We start from the raw sequence: 17,563 nt of genomic DNA on the forward strand, positions 1-17,563 counted from the left end.
TTAGATTTGAGTGGGATGCAATTTAAAACTCAGAAGCTTGTCAGTGAAGAGAGTAAAAAAAATTATTTGAAACCTGAATTCAAACATTTCCCCTTTGTTGGTCTAATTTTAAGTGTAAATAAAACTGGAAACATAAACAGAAGAGCAAGGTTTTGAGGGGAACCCAACACAAGCTGCAGCTTTTGCTTAGCTAAAGTATTATAAACCCAGGTTTGTTCCGTGGAAATCAGGACAGAGAATAGCTTTCAGAGTGACAAAACCAAGGTGTCCTGGGGCTGTGAGCTATAGAGTTCTGTGGAGGTGGAGACAGGGAAAAGCTGACTCAATACCTTGGCGTTCAAGCCATACACAAAATAGTCCCATCTTATGTATCTTCCTTGCTGGAGGGGGATCCAGGAGAAGAATGCCACGCTCTTGCTCTGTTTGTTTTACAGTATTTACATGTCTGTCTTGTAAAGACATGCTTGTGTCTATAGGGCTGGGCCAAAGCTGTCCTTCCAGGGAGTACACAAATCTGAGGATGCCTCTTAAAAGTAGCAACACCACAAATCAAATGTGGTGGTGGCAGATAAAGCCATTCCGAGTGAGTTACTGACGTGGCATAAAACCTGGGTACCTCCACTGATGGCTGTGAGGTGCTGCAAGATGTGACCATTCCTTGCAAGCCTCCCAGATTTTAAAGGTTTATGGCAGCTTCACAATCAGTTTGTGTCATTTCTGCTGCTGTTCTCTGTATTATAGGTTATTTTAAGAATTTCAGAGGTAGGAAGATTCATCCAAGAGTGTCACTGTCTTGTAAACCAGCAGATAATCTTTGCTTTTGAATTAATTTTCATGTACTTTTTTAAACTTATGTTTCCTGTAAAGCTGTGTGTGATGGTATTTCCAATTGAAATAGAGCATTTTCCTTCCACCCCCTCATTAGAGAAAATCATCTGCACAGTTTGATGACCTATTTTCATTGATTCAGGAACTTGAGAAATCCTGCCTTGACTCAAAAAGACTGAAAAAAAGGTCTAGTTTTTGAGACCATAGCTTTTGTGTAAAATCCTACTTAGTTTGTGGATTAGTCACCCAAGTAACCTAATCCAAAGTTTTCAAATAATTGAGGAAAGATTAAGTAGATGAGCATTTTTTTTCCTTTTAGGTGCCCATAATTTCTCACCTGCTATTTTTATTTGATTAAATTCAGTGCCTGGAGTAGTGATTTAACCCTTTTGTGTATGTTTTTAAAATGTACAGATACTTTTAAACCTGGCGGCACCAACCACTACCCCCTCACAAATATTTGATTTTGAATGATGGCTGTTGGGAGTTTCTGCATGTAGTGGGCAGCTTGAGAACTTTGTCAGTAACAAAAGTCAGTATCTTCTATTAGAGATAGCATGCAATAGGCACAGGAAAATTTGCAGTGCACACACATCCTTAGGAATTTTTATTCCAGTAATAGGACAAGGCAGTTTATTTTGAACGTGGAGATATTTCAAAATGTGATCAGAAGTCCTCTATAGCTTCTTGTGTTTGGAAGCTTAGAATTTCTCGTTTTGATTTTTTAGTTCTGTTAATTTAAGGACTTGAGCTGATAGCTGCCCTGCACATGTAAGCATAAGGCTACAGTGACCTGAATTTTAAATACTTGCTTTTTTTTTGTAACAAGAATAACAGAGTTGATTGGATACCATCCAGAGGAGCTGCTGGGTCGTTCAGCATATGAGTTCTACCATGCCTTGGACTCAGAGAGTATGACCAAGAGTCACCAGAACTGTAAGTCACATTCTCATTTTTCTTTGTCATTTGCATGTAAAGCATAAATTGTGGGTACTTCAACACATAGTTGAAAATACAAGTGCATTTTGTGTGCAGATACTCTCCAAGAGCAGTATTTACACCAGGTTACTGTGCTTGTCTAGCTGAAATCTGCTTCTGGTCCTTCCAGATGGTCTGGGTTTTGCCATAATTAAAACTAAACTTGGATGTTAGAGAGGAGAATCACTGTCTCTCTTAGGTATAATGCAAAGTTCAGCTGAAAATTTGAAAAGCTGAGTTAGACAGTTCTAGCCTGGTGAGAAGGGCAGTTCCTGATGGTCAAGCGAGTTGGGATTGTTCAAAAAGAAAAGAGAAGGTATTGAGATGACCTAAATCTGCCCTTCCAGTACCTGAAGGGAGCCTACAGGAAAAATGGAGAGGGACTATTTACAAGAGCATGTAGTGACAGGACAAGGAGGAATGGTTTCAAACTGACAGAGGGTGAGTTTACATGAGATATAAGGAATAAAGTCTTTAATATCAGGGTGGTGAGGCACTGGAAGAGGTTGCCCAGAGAGGCTGTGGCTGCCCCATTCCTGGAAGAGCTCCAGATCAGGCTGGATGGGGCTCAGAGCAGCCTGGTCTAGTGAAAGGTGTCCCTGCCTATGGCAGGGGCTGGAACTAGATGATCTCTAAGGTCCCTTCAATATCCCAAGCCATTTTGTGATTATCTTTCTCATGTGCTGTTGGACTCAGCAGACAGAGCTAAAGGGACATAGGAAGAGCTTACTGCAGTGTTTTTTCGAATGTCTCTCTTTTGCTACCAAATAACAGCTATCTTCCCTGTCCAAAGTAGATGTGCAAGGAGATTTTCTTAAAGAGATATTCATTATACAAATAATACCTACTGCCAGGAACAGCTGTTTCTTGATATTGTTATGCCTATGGGAACTGCCAGTTTTAGCTCTTCTTAAAGTAAAGTATCTGAATTATTCTAGGAGCAGAGATCAGATCAAAGATCCCTCTCTTCAGCGTTAAAATTTCCATCTCTTTCACACCAGGTGTCTTAAAATAATTGGATTTAAATCTTCATTCTCTGTCCTTAAGAGTTAGTGCTTTGGCTGGAGACAAGGTACTGCATTAATGTACAAATGGCATTTCCCACCCTTGGCTGTTATGGCCCCTGAACCAGTTTATTGGAGATTTCTAACCAGCCCATCGCTACAATCTCTGCAGATGCTCTTTTAATAGAAACAAAGTAAAGCAGCTAGACTGGAACCTACAAGATCAAAAAACAAACTCCATCCACCTTGTAGTTGCTGTGATGAAGGCCTGTGTCCTCAGGAAAAAGCCCATGACTTAGGTCACGTCTATAGGGAATTGGCCACCAAACAGACTTACAGAAAGTATTTTTCTACTTCCCAGAGAAAAGTTGCAGCAAAGAATAGCTGTCTGACCTTAAGGGGTTAGCTCCAATGGCAAAGATTCAGGACAATTTTAAGTTGAAATGTTTTTTGAAAAAGTGTTTGGCAGTGATGAAAGTTGTGTAAAATATGAATCATTCTGTTTCCAAAGCTGCTTAAAAGAAAATAATAGATCAGCCCATACTCAGTGAGAGTTATCTGGGAATGCAATTTTTAAAATTGTTTCTTAGGTAATATGTTAGTGTTTTTACCAGTAAAAATGAATAAGTAATATATATATATAGGATGTTAATGTCCTGTGCTGGGCTATTGAAAGTCATCCTGTGAAATCAGGGAGTGTGCTGCACTGGTGCTTTTGAATCATTGATTTGGATTGCTAAGAATGGGACACTACCAGGGAGGGAATAAAATGGGAGCTGACAATCCATTTGGTAAGAGGAAAGGGAGGGTGAGCAAGCCCTTGTTTGTTATCCCCATCTAGTTCATGAAATAGGAGCACTGAGTTACTTGTCCATGTAAAGATTTCTGGAGAGTTTCTAGTATCCACCATGGCCAGGCATTAAGAGATGTTGCTCCTCATTCCAGCAATTCACTTAGTGCAGGCTGTGTGTCCAGATGCCATTTGTGCTCACAGAAAAGGACCATGTCCTACAAATTTGCTACAGGGTACGAGATCTGATCAAGAAGCAGAATGAGGGCAAGAGTAAGTCTTAGAGGGGTGGTGTTACACCAGCAAAAGTCCTCAAGGCACTGCACAGGTTATAAATGTTTAGGATCAAACTGTTCCATAGGATTTATGATTGCACAGGCTCAGCGTGGATTAGGTTTTTACTGTTGGAAGCACATTGCTGTGGTGAATGTGATTTCCCACACAGAACTATCAGTTTAAATTGCCAGCAAATTCAACCCCTTTAGTTTTTCTAAGATAAATAGTTCCCATGTCTTCTAGGACCATCAGACTTCTTACCAAGTCAAGGAACAACCACAAAGACAGTGTGACATATGTGCCATTGAGATGCTGTGTAATGCAGGGTAACCAAGCAGGTACAGAGCTTATGCAGACCTTACTTATTCTTCCAAACATGTGGCTATACAGAACTTACTCATTTTGTCATTGTCCTTTTGTATGTGGAAATAGCCACCTCAAAATTCATGCTCAACAGACTTACATTTATTAAACAATAATTTTTATTAGAAGTATGCTATGTATAGAGTATATCTCCTTGCAATAATGCAGTCATCAACTCTGACAGTGCCCACCAGTTAGCAGAAGTTCAGCAAGCCCTCTAAGGGAATCATGATTTTCTGTTCTATTAAATTCATCCCCGCCTCCCCCCTCTCTCCACACAAAAACAAAGAATATAATTGGAGCCTATTTCATTGACATGTAACTAGTTCTGTACAGATACAGGTAATACATACCTTATACCAAGTAGAAAAAATAGAGAAGTGAGAAGTTCACTCTGAAGGCAGAACCTTAAATGTAGCATTGATAACAAAGTCAGCAGTTACAAGTGTATTAGTAATTTATGAGATTACTCCATGGAGGGATTCTGCTGTACTTTATTATATCAGAACATGACATGCTTTGAATAATAATAATAAAAAAGATTAAAGCAGTAAAAAGCTTCTTTGTAATGTAACAGGCGCCTACACTGTGACTCTTATTGATGAGCTGATGATTAGGAAGCAGTGTAATTATGTTTCACAAGCAGAGCAGAACAGTCCAGTCACTAAAACACTTTGAAATGAAAGCCTTTTGATTTTGTTCCACCAGAAGTATTTAATCAATAAAAGTAATGTTCTACTTTGTCTAAATAAATTAAATGAAGGATGATTAAATACTCCTAGGAAGAAAACAAACTTCAGAAATAGAAGGGTAAACACAGCAACAATTATCTGCAAAACAGTTGTTGTATTTCACAGGCCTGGATTTGTACATTTGTACGGTGGCAATGCAGGAGAGGCTGACAATAAAAAGCTTCTTTTAATGGCCACATTCACAGGGAATTTTTCTGTAAAAAGACCACGGTATCAATTTTCCAGTCCTCCTGAGCCAAATTGCATTATTTCCAAGGCATTAGTTTGATGGCATACTTCTTTTGGACGTAAAAGCTGTTTAAAAGGAAAGGTCCAATGTGTGGTCAAAGGTTTAGTTCGGCCAGTTCCCACTTATGCGCTATTCTTACTTAGTCTGCTTACAAGTACAAACTCTTATTAGTGCAAGTACTGCTTGTCTACTCCAGCCCTAATTTTTTTGTCATTGATCAACATTATTTTTCCTTTACTGACAGCTTTGAATTACAGCAGGCAGGGCATCATAAAACCTTACATTTCAGAAGTCCAAAGCTCCACACTGAAAACTCATTCTCTGCAAATAGTGTAAAATATAGGGGGGTAGCAGGGCTACAGATTTCACCCTTCAAAAGTTTAGAAGCTTTAAACCAAATTTGTACTATTGTCAGTTTATTATTTGAGAAACACAAGATAGTTTAAAAAAACAGAGTTAAATAAACATTATTTGATTTGGTGATGTTGGGTTTTGGTTTCTTCTAGGCTGCTAATTCCAAGCTCTTACAGAGGAACTACACAGTCCAACCAGAGGGAGAAATATAGCGGTTCACCTTTTTTTTTGTCTAGATAAAGCAGTTCTGTTTACTATTCTTAATTTTTATACCTTTTTAAGAATTATATTACTACCATAAGATGTTAATTAAAAAAAAAATTAGTGAATATAGCTTTTAAATAATCTGATTTTTATATTTATCAATTACCTAAATAAGGAAAATACAGTTTCCTCAATAAATTAACTTTTCTACAGATCAGTTTGGGAGCTCAAACTGAGACACTTCTACAACAGGGACTCAAGAAACATGCAGTCAGCAGGCATTATTTTAGGAGTTGAGATATTATATTTAATTTTTTTAATTCCACATTCTGATCTGAAGATTCTCAAGAACTCAAATGCTAGAATTCAAATTTTCAATCCTGAGTAGAAAAAAACCTCAAACAAACAGCCCCTTTCATGTTTAAAATGGCTGAATTTTCCCAAAGTTAAGCACATCTTTTGTCCACAAATGCCTTAGTGCACCTCTGCATAATGAAAACTCAGAAGTGGGTGTATTTAAAACAAGTGTTACATGTTGCGTGTTCCTGTCCTGACGCATTATTTGTATCTCTGCCCCCTTTTCTCAGTGTGTACAAAAGGTCAAGTAGTGACGGGCCAGTACCGTATGCTTGCCAAGCACGGGGGATACGTATGGCTGGAGACCCAAGGAACGGTGATTTACAACACCCGAAACCTGCAGCCCCAGTGCATCGTCTGCGTCAACTACGTGCTGAGGTGGGTGCAGGGGACACACGTGTGCATTCACTTGCTGGACAATCACAGAACTTTTCAAGGGTCTATTTATTCAGCGTTGTTGTTCTGAAATGTTTAGTCATATTTGTTCAGTCTTGTTTACTGATGTTAGACATTGATGAAAAATGTGGCATGCCTGTTCCCATACGCGCTGTTGAAATACACGGCAGCCTTTCTCCTCTGCCGAGCGGCTGCTGTGCTCATCCAACAGAGTATAAGGTCTGCTCCGAAGATTTTATTGTGTAACACAACTGCTCATGTGTTTTGTTTTCCTAATGCTGCGACCAAGAGATAAAACTAAGTAGTAACTGTATCGTATGTTGCTAGGAGAAGCTGTTTACAGCCTTAAAAATCACGACCAATCAAAAGTTTTGCCTTCATTTGGCAAAACGCAAGTTTTTTTGGTCCTAGTTGGGGCCAAAATAGGAAATACTTATTTGAGTGATAGTCTGGGTCATTACAGCCTCGACTACATCCCTTTAAAAAGCAGAGCAACAAAGCCCTGAGTATTCCCACAAAAATCCTGACCACACTCTCTGCGTCATCCGAAATGGTGGTGCTCAGCAACGCTGGAACTGTGCCTCGCCTGTCGAGGACCTGGCATGCAACCGAGAGGCCAAAATGCTCCTATAGCCCCAGCTTCAGAGAGCTTGTCCTGCCTACTTTATCCACATCTTTCATCTTTATGGTACAAAATGTCTAAAACCTATTCTCTTGTTAGTGAAATTGAGAAGAACGATGTTGTGTTCTCCATGGACCAAACAGAATCACTCTTTAAGCCTCACCTGCTGACAATGAACACTGCCTATGACAGCGGCATCCCTGCGACAGAGAAGAGTGACTTCTTGTTTACTAAACTAAAGGAAGAACCAGAGGAACTTGCTCAGCTGGCACCAACACCTGGTGATGCCATTATTTCCCTGGATTTTGGTTAGTATTTGTATAAATTATTTTTGTGCAACAAAGAACCACATGTGAGCCTACATTTAGAAACTTAATAGACAAGGTCTGTTTGCTGTGAGTACAAATTGGGAGTAATGGCTAGAAGAGCCCACATGCTCACACCAGTGGAAAATTTCTGTGAATGAGAGCAGAATCAGGCTTTCTTGCTGACTAAATAACGTGCATTAAGTCTATGCCAACTTATTGTCATGGCAACTAGGAGCAGTGTTTACTTTTAATGAATAGCTGCAGTTATATCATAACACTGCACCAGCTAAAAGTATTCATTAATATTGTTAAAACCCCATCCAGGAACACAGAAGTTTGAGGAAGCCTCTGCCTTCACCAATGCTGTTTTGACACCAAACAAAGCATGGCCAGTGGAAGTGAAAAGCCACCCTGCTCAAGGTGAAACACTGGCAATACCGTCCTTTACAATGCCTCAGATTGCACCTGGCAGCAGTACTCCAAGTGCAAGCAGCAACAGTAGTTGTTCCACGGTAAGAAGAGCTTAAAAAGCATTAAAAGTATGTTATGTTTTGTATGAAAATCCCACAATATATGTAGACAACATTTTTGTGTTGGCAGTCCTGTCTCACTGCCTATTAGCAAGGCCCAGAGTCTCCAGTCTTCCTATACTGCATCATGCCTTAAGAATTAATAGCAAACTAGCAAATGGGAACAATATCCTGGCTTCACACTGCAGTCCTAATTGTCTCCCAGCTGTCCCTCAGTAATTACTGTAACATATAAAACAACTAGTAGGAGAACATGCTACCACCTTCCATGGAGTTAGCCTTATATAAAAAGCCAATGTAAAATTGTGTGCCCCAGACCCATCCTGCTGTTAAGCAGGAGCTGTAACTTTTAGGAAGCTTAGCCAAGTGAGGCTTTTGAGAGCAGCTCCTTGGAGTTTCCCACTGAAGAAATGAGCATGCTTCCATGGCACTGCCCCCAAGGGCTGGAGCCATTCTTACCAGAGGGCAGCCAGTCTTAAGAAAAGCATGGAGGTATTGCACCTTCTTGACAAAAGTATTTAATGGTGTACATTTCTTGTTCCTGGTCTAAGTTGCCAAAAAACATTTAAAATAGGATGACAATTAGGTTCCTGTAATGGGTGCCTCTGTTTTGTACTGATAATTTTGTGTCAGAGAAAAGCTTCTGATAGATGTGAACAGTTCTGGGTTCTGAGCACACTAAATGTACTGTCTGCCCATTCACTGTTCGTAGGAAAGATGTGTTACTGAATAACAGCATGGTATAAATGACATGATGCTAAGCCAGTACTGTGGTTGTCTTCCTGCTTATAACAAATTGTTATTTCCATGCAGCCCAGCAGCCCAGGAGATTATTACAGTTCTGTGGATGAAGATTTTAAGATCGAGGTGATTGAAAAACTTTTTGCCATGGACACAGAATCAAAAAGTCAGTGCACCTCCCAGGTAATGAACTATCTCTTCCAAAAGCCATCAAGATCAGTCTCCTGCTAGTAGACAGTACAGCTGCATGTTGTCTGTGCAGATACTGGGATACAGAATTTAAACTGCATTTGCACATGCACACCAAATCCTTGATGAACATTAACAAAACAGTGCACTTCCAAAAGCTGCCATGTCAATCTCTGTCCTTAACTCTCTGAAACACAAGCTTTGGAGTGTCACTGTGGTGGCACTGCTAAGAAGAAAGGGAACTTTCAAAACTTGGAGGTTTCTGTAAATTGGATAAGGAATATAAGCAGCAGCAATTTGTTTTTAAATCCAGCCGAATGACTAATGAGTAAACAAAATAAAATAATTCTTACAAAACAACCAAATGAGGGAGGAATGCCCCTAATAGCACACATCTCCTTTAACTACAAAATGAAAAATCATTTTAGATATATGCTTCCTCTTTGCCTCTTGGAGGTTTTCAGAGAGACTTGAAAATTACGTGCACATAAAGTAACAGTCTCTATCTCCTGCATTCTAATAATGACGTAAGTGTAGAAATTTCCCCTATAAATAAATAAACTCACTGTTATAACATTACAGCAAGTGAGCTAGTGAATAAAAGGTGTGGGGCTGATTCAGCTTACTTAACTTTGGATATTTAATCGAAATGCCTTTATGAAGAGCTTATACTTTATAGTCGAGAGAAAGGAACAGGCACTGCTGACTGGAAACACAGATCTCACACTCGTCTCTGTGTATTAATCCTACAGAAAGTTTGAGGTGCTGGGGCCCAAATTAGGTACTTCAATTTTCCAACACAATTTGCAGGCTTAGGTAGGCTGTAATCCATGTTCTGAAGAAATGTTGTCTTAGTCTGGACATAGAAATTAAAGCAAGAGAAAGAGTGGACAGATAGGAGACAAGTGTGGAGCAGGATGAAACTCACTGCAAGATTTTAGATGTGCAAACTTCAGTATTGTCAGATTCAGCACCTGCTTGCTCAGGTGTGTCCCACCACATCAGCTGCTTTGGTGGGAAAATCGAGTATTATAAAACTGCTGCAGGGGTGTTACGAGCGATTGGGGGGCTAACATTGATTATCCTCTTTGTTCAGCTCTGGTCAAATGCCAAGAGAAGTGAATGTGGGTATGACTAGTCCTCCAAGGGAAAAAAGAATAGAGATTTAAGTGTAATAGTGTCCTTCTGGCTAAATTTTTTCAACCCTCACATTTTTAGACACCTTTTTTTGTGTAGCTGGATTATGAGAAAGCTGTGTTTTCTATTTTAACATGAAAAAGCCTGAGGTTGAACTACATGCCACATGTTGTAGAGTCTTGGCAGACAAGTTATTCAAAGTTTAGTGAAACAACATCTACTTCAGATCACAGTCATGCTGGAGGCTGCATGCAAGCTGTTTTAACAAATACTGCTCCTCTAGGAGGTTTTTTCCTTCAGTTTGTTGTCTTTATTTTGCTGTTGATGTTATGATGAACATGTATGCTAGCATAAAAATATGACATCTTTAAACGGGAGTTGGCCAGTTTCATTAGGTACATTTGGCATACAGTGATTTTTCAGCTTTGCATCTATTAGTATTCCATATCACACTAACTGCCACAACTATTACTAACTTACAGTTTCTTTATGAACTTATTTTATCTTTGCACAGACTGACTTCAATGAACTGGACCTTGAAACGCTGGCTCCTTACATTCCTATGGAGGGAGAAGATTTCCAACTCAGCCCTGTCTGCCAAGAAGAAAGTCCTCTCTCTGAAAATGCACAAAATACCCAGCAGAGTCTAAGTAGCATGAGTACCATCTTCCAACCTCTCGCTCCTACTTCACAGAATCAGTTCCTCCCAGAGAAATACTGCCCACAGCTATCAAATGAAAAAATTAACTCTGGTCATGGGTCCCTGTCATCGGTGTTCTTCAACAATATGAGTAGGTCATCACTGCCACCATACCATGACCAAGACAGCACTCCCCTGTCTTCGATGGGAGGAAGACCAAACACCCAGTGGCCACCTGATCCCCCATTAGAATATGTTCCTGCAAAATGGAGACTCATGGATAAATACTCAGGATCCCTATCATGTTCCCCCTCGGGCCCACCAATAACTTCTCAGAGGGTGCCCATATATAAAAAAAGGTAAGTGTTTCTGTAGTATAGCTATGTATATCTACACAGAAAATATTTTGGGAAATGAGAAAGGTCAAAATATTGAAAATTAATTTTTCTTAATTCAGCTGAAACAATTTCTTGTGATAGACATCAGACTGTAGCTCTGGGGAAATTAATGTGGTGCTCTCCCAGTGGCAGTGAGTCTGGAGGAAGCAGAAGTGGGCTAATTTTTCATTGCCTGTAAGGATACGCAAATGCATTTCCTGCTGGTCCGGTTAAAATTACACCAGTAATTTTGCAAAGCATGCTTGACTTCATGCAATTTAAGAACAGTACCAAAAAAACTCACTGGTCTAGCAGTAGCAGGGACACACACATACTTTCTTACCTTGCATATATTTTCTGCACAAAAGAAAACGGGGAAGAGAGAGGAATAAAAATACATTATTGCTGGCATATATAAATGCTACAGCCAAGACTTAAATTGCAGGGTCTTTTTCTACAACCTTTTTGTTTGCTTTCTTACACATTTGAACAGTATGTGATGAGATGTAGCTCAGAGGGCTCAGTCCTAGAAGTTGCCTCATAGCTAGAAGTTTCTCTGTAGCTCTTGAGTTTTCCATGTTGCTCACACTGACATGTTCAGGAAGTACATAAAATACCAATGGTCATTTTAAAACACGAAACTGTACAGTTTGCTTTTTGAGATTACTTGTTGGCAGAAATACCAGTGTCTGAATAAACATCTGGTTTGTCCCCAGTCAACAACTCGTGTGTTCGTACTTAGTATGTAAAGCAAGGGGACATGCATGGCTCTCAAATCCAGTTCTTAAGAATTACATTACTTTCTTTTCCACAGTATTTTTTTTGTCTGCCTGGAGATCCCTAGAGGCTGTTTATGCTAAACTTTCATACGTCTTTGATCCCAAACGTCAAAAGTTTCTAAAGATGGTGGGATGACTAATAAAAGGAAATAAAAACATTTGATGTTTGAGATCTGTCCACTGCCAAGTCTCAGATACATTAAATGTCTTTAAATCAAAGAAGAATCTGTATAAATGAACCAGATTATTTCAATTTGCCTTCCTGTGCACTCACAAAGATCTCCTCTCCACAGACCCCTGGATGCTTTTGGACAACGAGGCATAGATGTAAACCCAGCAAGACTTGCTCTGTCTAACAGTTTGAAACTGAAGCGACAACTGGATTATGAAGAACAAGCCTTGCAACAGCTGAGTGGGGTAATCACAACAAATGCATCCCCTTCACAACTTTGGACTCACCATGGTCATTAGTGTAATTGTTTGTTTTGCTTCCCTTCTCATTCTAGGGAGATCCATCTGTCATTAACCCATCTCACTTAATGTGGAAGAGAATGAAATTTCTCAAGGGGGAAAACTGTTCCCTGGTTACAGAAAAGAAGCCTCTCAGCACAAGTGTTCTCACTGGTAAGACAAAAGAAAGTGGTTTTGCAATGTTACATATTGAAACACCATTTTAAGACAGGTTGAATAGGGGAAAAAAGCTCTTTCAAAAGGAAATGTAAATAAGCTCTGTAAATATTATACTAAGCTAAAATTAAAGATCAAGTTGTATCACTAAGAGCTGAACAATTTAAAGGTACGTTTGATAAATACCATTTAGTTGGTTTCACGTAAGTTCACACATTTGCTTCGGAGGGAACAGAAATCAGATTAATGGAGATGTGTTTACTTCCTGCTGATCCAAGGTGTGAGTATCTCAGAGCTTCAACAGATACTGTTTCTCTACAACACTGTGTTTCCTTACACAAGCATATCTTGACTGCAGTACTACTGCTAGAGCTGGGGCTGTTTCTAGATTTCCTTTGTGGTAAGATGCAGATTTGCCTATGCTGTAACACCATCACACTGAGGTTCACTTTGCTTTGGATCAGTATTATCTATTATAATTATTGCACTGGCTTAATTTAACTTTTTTTTCCCTACTATTTAAATAACAGATGAATTTTTCTGTAACTCGAGAGGTCTGAGCCAACCAATGAATCAACTGCAGCAACAGCAGCAGCAGCATCAACCCACCTGTGACAGTCCGGGTGAGAATTTGAAAGCAGGAGCGTTTCCCCCTCTGTTTTACAGTTCCCATTGTCAGGACTACAGTGTCCAGCCAGCTCATAAAGCATCAGGTAAGAGCTGTCAAACAAAGAGATTGGAAAATGTTGGTATTTTGTTCCAATACTGATTCGATGAAAAAAACCAAAACCAACACACAAAAAATTGGAAGGAGGATGATAAAAATCAAAATATAGCACAAAAATTTAGTCCTGATGGTTTAGTGTGAAACTCTAATGTTTACATTTGTAATATATGAGAAAAGTATTTATACCTTTCATTCCAGTTAGATTTAACACCTTTTTACCTTGGAGGACCTGCTATCCTCCATCCATACTCTTGTCTTGTGATGGAATTGATTATTACATCGTACTAAACAACTTTGCTGCAGCATTGCTATGTTTGTAGGTTAAAGGGGTGTTTCTGTTCTTTATAATACATGAGAGGAGTGGTGTTAATTCAGAAACCGTGCCTTTTACTACAGCTTTCCTCATCTGCACCAATACAGTTTTTCTCAGAACAATCTCAGTTTTGGGGTGGAGGTGGAAAACTGCACTTGTTTGTGTGACACCCTTGCAGCAGTTTAAGGAGGGGCAGAGCACAGGCTTGCTCTGACACCTGGAACTGCTGGTGATGTGAGGCATATTGACATAAAAACAGAACGAAACTGGTGTAAACAGAAGAGGTGGGAGGAAACAAGTGTCCTTGCTGGTCTCAGCACCTTGACTCACTTCACTGCTGTGTTGCAGGTATGACCAGTCGCCTGCTGGGGCCCTCCTTTGAGCCCTACCTGCTGCCCGAGCTGACGAGATATGACTGTGAGGTGAACGTGCCTGTGCTGGGCAGCTCCACGCTGCTGCAGGGCAGCGCGCTGCTCCGAGCGCTGGACCAGGCGACCTGAGCGCTCCCGCAATACCCCCTGGCCTACACTGTCCAAAACAGCTTCCGTTTTTAAATATATTTTTGCAAGTAGACAAGTTCTAATACCAGTACACTTTTACAGGATTTTACTTAGATATCGAACCTGTCCACATTACCAAATAGTGGCCTTTTGAAGTTACTCACTTTATTATTCATATTAAAGAAATACATCTACTGTATTTTCTCTATTGCAATTAAAGTGGTGTTTAGAGAGTTTGATTACCCTCCCCTTATCTCATTACCTGTAATTTATATTCTGAATTTTAATTTTAATAAAAAGCTGTGGTATAAATGCCTCATCATGTGATACTTTGGCTGCAGTACTGCAAAGATATATTTTTATTGCCAAAGATGAATGAAACAAATTTGATCTCCAACCACAGTTTTTTGTTGATCTGCCAAATTAAAATCCTTTGAGTCTTTCTATTTTCCAGCATTTATTTTATTGTAACTTTAATAACTTTTGGAAAAGCATACTAAGGAAAAATCCCAGCCTTCTGCCTCCCCATCCCTTTCCTTCATTTTTATACACTTCGTTGAAAGAAATGTGAATGGTGAAATGCAATGTTTGTGGGTATCTGTGAAAGTTGCACGTTTTAAGCTTTTTTCCTCAGAAGCAAGCCACATTCTCAGCTGCCTTAACCTGGCTTAGCTCTACAGCCAAGGGAGTACTACAGATTTACCCCAGTGGAGGATTTAGGCCTGTGTTTTCATTTGTGTTGAGGTTTCATGTTGTGTTCTTTGTCGTTGCCTTTATTTAAAAAAAAAAAAAAAAAGAAAAACAGATTTTTTTTTTTAATTATTATCTCTCTCTGGGTCAGTTGTTCATCATCTCTTGGTACTTTTGCTGTATCTATGACACAAATACTTTAAGAGCTGTTTCTGCTAGAAACTTGTAGTATTTGTTATGATGTTCTGATATTTCAGGAATCGGAGCAGTGGCCCGTACTAACGCCTCTGATTAATTAATGTTACCCTTTTTCATTTTATATGCTAGCTAGCAATATAATTGCAATATTGAATCCACAAATCTCAAAATAGTACTTCCCAGTGTATTAAGCTAACTCAGTTATAATTAGACAAAAAAAATAGGAATTGCATAGTGAGATGAATAGCCAGCAGGGAGGTCTCTCATTTTTACTTGCTTTACATTAATCAGTAGCTAAAAAGTCATTAAAAGGCAGACAGACATTTTCAGAGCTCCTTTCCAACTATCATTAATTGTCATGCACATATATGAAAAATAGGGCTTTGAAAGTTTAAATTACATCCCTAAACAGCAAAAAATATTACAATAAAAGGCAGGTGAGCAGTTCTGACTTTAAAATACATACAGACTTAGATCTGTGTTGGGATCTATCTTGTTTCCTCCACTGGTATAAATCACTGTAGATTCACTGAAGAAAATGAAACAGTGGCAAAGTACTAAAGGTAAAAATCTGGCCCAGAAACTTGGAACAAAAATATATTTTTGAGACTTCTGACTCTGCTGAAGCCTGGTGTATAAAATTGCTTTATATCATGCACTGACACTTGCACAGAGAGAGCCTTGGGTTCATAGAGCACTTCACTGTGTTAAGCAAGTCTTAAACATGCTAGAAAAGCTGAAGACCTTTTGTTATGGGTACATGATGTAAAAAAAATATACTCCCTATTGTAGGCAATCTTTCAAGAGTTTATTACGAAAAATAATCTACTCGTAAAGTGAAGTTATTACTGTGTGAAAAAATTTATTGTAAGCATCAACATCTGATGAAAATTGGCCATCCAGATTTGACAAATTTGCAGTGGCACAGACTTAAGGCTTCAAGGATAAAAGACACTTGAATACTGCTCTTCTGTTTCTTATTTGTATAGTTTCAGCATTAAAAATGTTATACCCTAACAGTTTACTAAAACACTCTGAAAAAATATTCCATGTCTTAATATTAATCATACTTTTTATCATAATTATTTCATAATCTATATTGCTGAATTCTTATTGACAATATTATAACTGTATGGGAACTTTAACTTGATAAGGAAATGTATTTTGACACTGATACCTTATTAAAGTATACTGATCCTAAATTCTTTGTGACTCATTTGCTATGAATTTGTTATTTGTTGTATCATTGTAAAACAAAAGTATTTATTAAATTATTTATAGAAAATAAAGGTTTGCAGTGATCTTTGAAGACTGAAAGAACAATCAAATGTTACCCATGTTTGAGAGATGGGAAGGAGCCTACCAAAGGTCCATACTATCAACTACTTTGTACAGTTTACCTGCCTTTCCTCAAATGAAGAATTAATGCCCTGCAGCCTACCACCCTTCTGGAACTTGTCCTGTGGCTCAGACTGCTGCTTCCATTTCAAAACTGTGTTTCTACCTGAGGAGCTGAGGGTGCCTTCTGTAATGCTACCCTTACCAAAAAAAGAGAGGGAAAATTAAGTCCACCAAATCACAGTTTAGAGGCTGAATTGCCACAGGTCTCAAACTGAATTTTGGTGGAGAAACAGAGTCTTGGCAAGTCCCTTACTAATGGGCTTTCCCCATCAAATCCTTCCAAGCCTCTGCTTCACCTTGACAGTAGTCATTAATCCCAATGCTGCTGTTAAACAGGTCAATCCTTTTCCATATAGAAAATGTTTCTACAGGTTTTGCCTGTGTAACTACACTGATCACATAGTAGGAGGACAGACACATTAAAAAAATTAATTTCCAAACATGCACCTGAACTTCAGCACTGTGTGGAAGCTGTTAATTGCCTGACCCTTCTGATAACTGCCTTTGAAACATGCAGTGCCCACACAGGCACCAGTGAGCTGCTCAAGCACAGCAGACCTTGTGAAGTGCCTGCAAAAGGGGGCTATCATTGCCTCCTTTCTTAGACTGGACACTCAGTAGGAGAAGAAACCAAATCCTTGCTTCTAAATCTGTTGTAATGAACATTACCTATACAAAACTCTCTTTTTTAAAGTATCCCCTTAGTCTTTGTCCAAGTGCCCCCAGGACTAACTCAGCATAGTAGATCCTAATCCAACTGAGTATTGGAAAAAACCAAAAGACAATCTCTAATAATAATAGAGATTAACCTGTTAAGATCAACTTCTATCTTTTAAAGAGTGTAATAGCTAACTGTTCATATAAAGTAGTGCTGTCAGGCATTATTTTTTGAGGTGTCCAAACAGCTGACTGCTCACACTCTTACACTTTAGAGGGTCCAGCATTCACTATTCCCATGTTCAAATAGCTGAAGGAATATACTGGTAGTGTCTTGAGCTGCCTTTTTTCTTTCCCCCTCCATAGCTAATATTTCTCATGTCAGTGAGTTTTAATGGTTTTTCCTTACATACATGAACATCCTAGAGAGCTAAACTCTGACAGTAAAATCTACATACCCCAAAGACCCAAACCCTGGTCAGGAACACGATGCAACCTATGAATTAATAGCTGAGTTTTATTCTGCCGAACAGGAATTTATGGTGGCTTTTAAATTTTTTTTTCTCCCCAGTAGGCCAGCAGAAGTGCTTAAAATT

General features: G+C 39.0%; 1 protein-coding gene across 1 annotated transcript in view; it reads left to right on the forward strand.

Annotated features, from left to right (window-relative positions):
• The window catches only part of EPAS1 (endothelial PAS domain protein 1), a 76,027-nt gene extending 59,916 nt beyond the window's left edge, over positions 1–16,111 (forward strand). The window contains exons 7-16 of the mRNA XM_014877266.2: positions 1,658–1,764; positions 6,366–6,513; positions 7,253–7,461; positions 7,786–7,973; positions 8,805–8,915; positions 10,573–11,057; positions 12,148–12,271; positions 12,361–12,478; positions 13,012–13,194; positions 13,870–16,111. Of these exons, the coding sequence (XP_014732752.1) occupies positions 1,658–1,764; positions 6,366–6,513; positions 7,253–7,461; positions 7,786–7,973; positions 8,805–8,915; positions 10,573–11,057; positions 12,148–12,271; positions 12,361–12,478; positions 13,012–13,194; positions 13,870–14,021 (1,825 nt within the window). The 3' untranslated portion in view covers positions 14,022–16,111. The remainder of the gene's footprint in view (positions 1–1,657; positions 1,765–6,365; positions 6,514–7,252; positions 7,462–7,785; positions 7,974–8,804; positions 8,916–10,572; positions 11,058–12,147; positions 12,272–12,360; positions 12,479–13,011; positions 13,195–13,869) is intronic.
• The last annotated feature ends 1,452 nt before the right edge of the window (positions 16,112–17,563 follow it).

The sequence above is a fragment of the Sturnus vulgaris genome, chromosome 3 (assembly GCF_052056855.1).
Source record: "Sturnus vulgaris isolate bStuVul1 chromosome 3, bStuVul1.hap1, whole genome shotgun sequence".
NCBI classification, from domain to species: Eukaryota; Metazoa; Chordata; class Aves; order Passeriformes; family Sturnidae; genus Sturnus; species Sturnus vulgaris.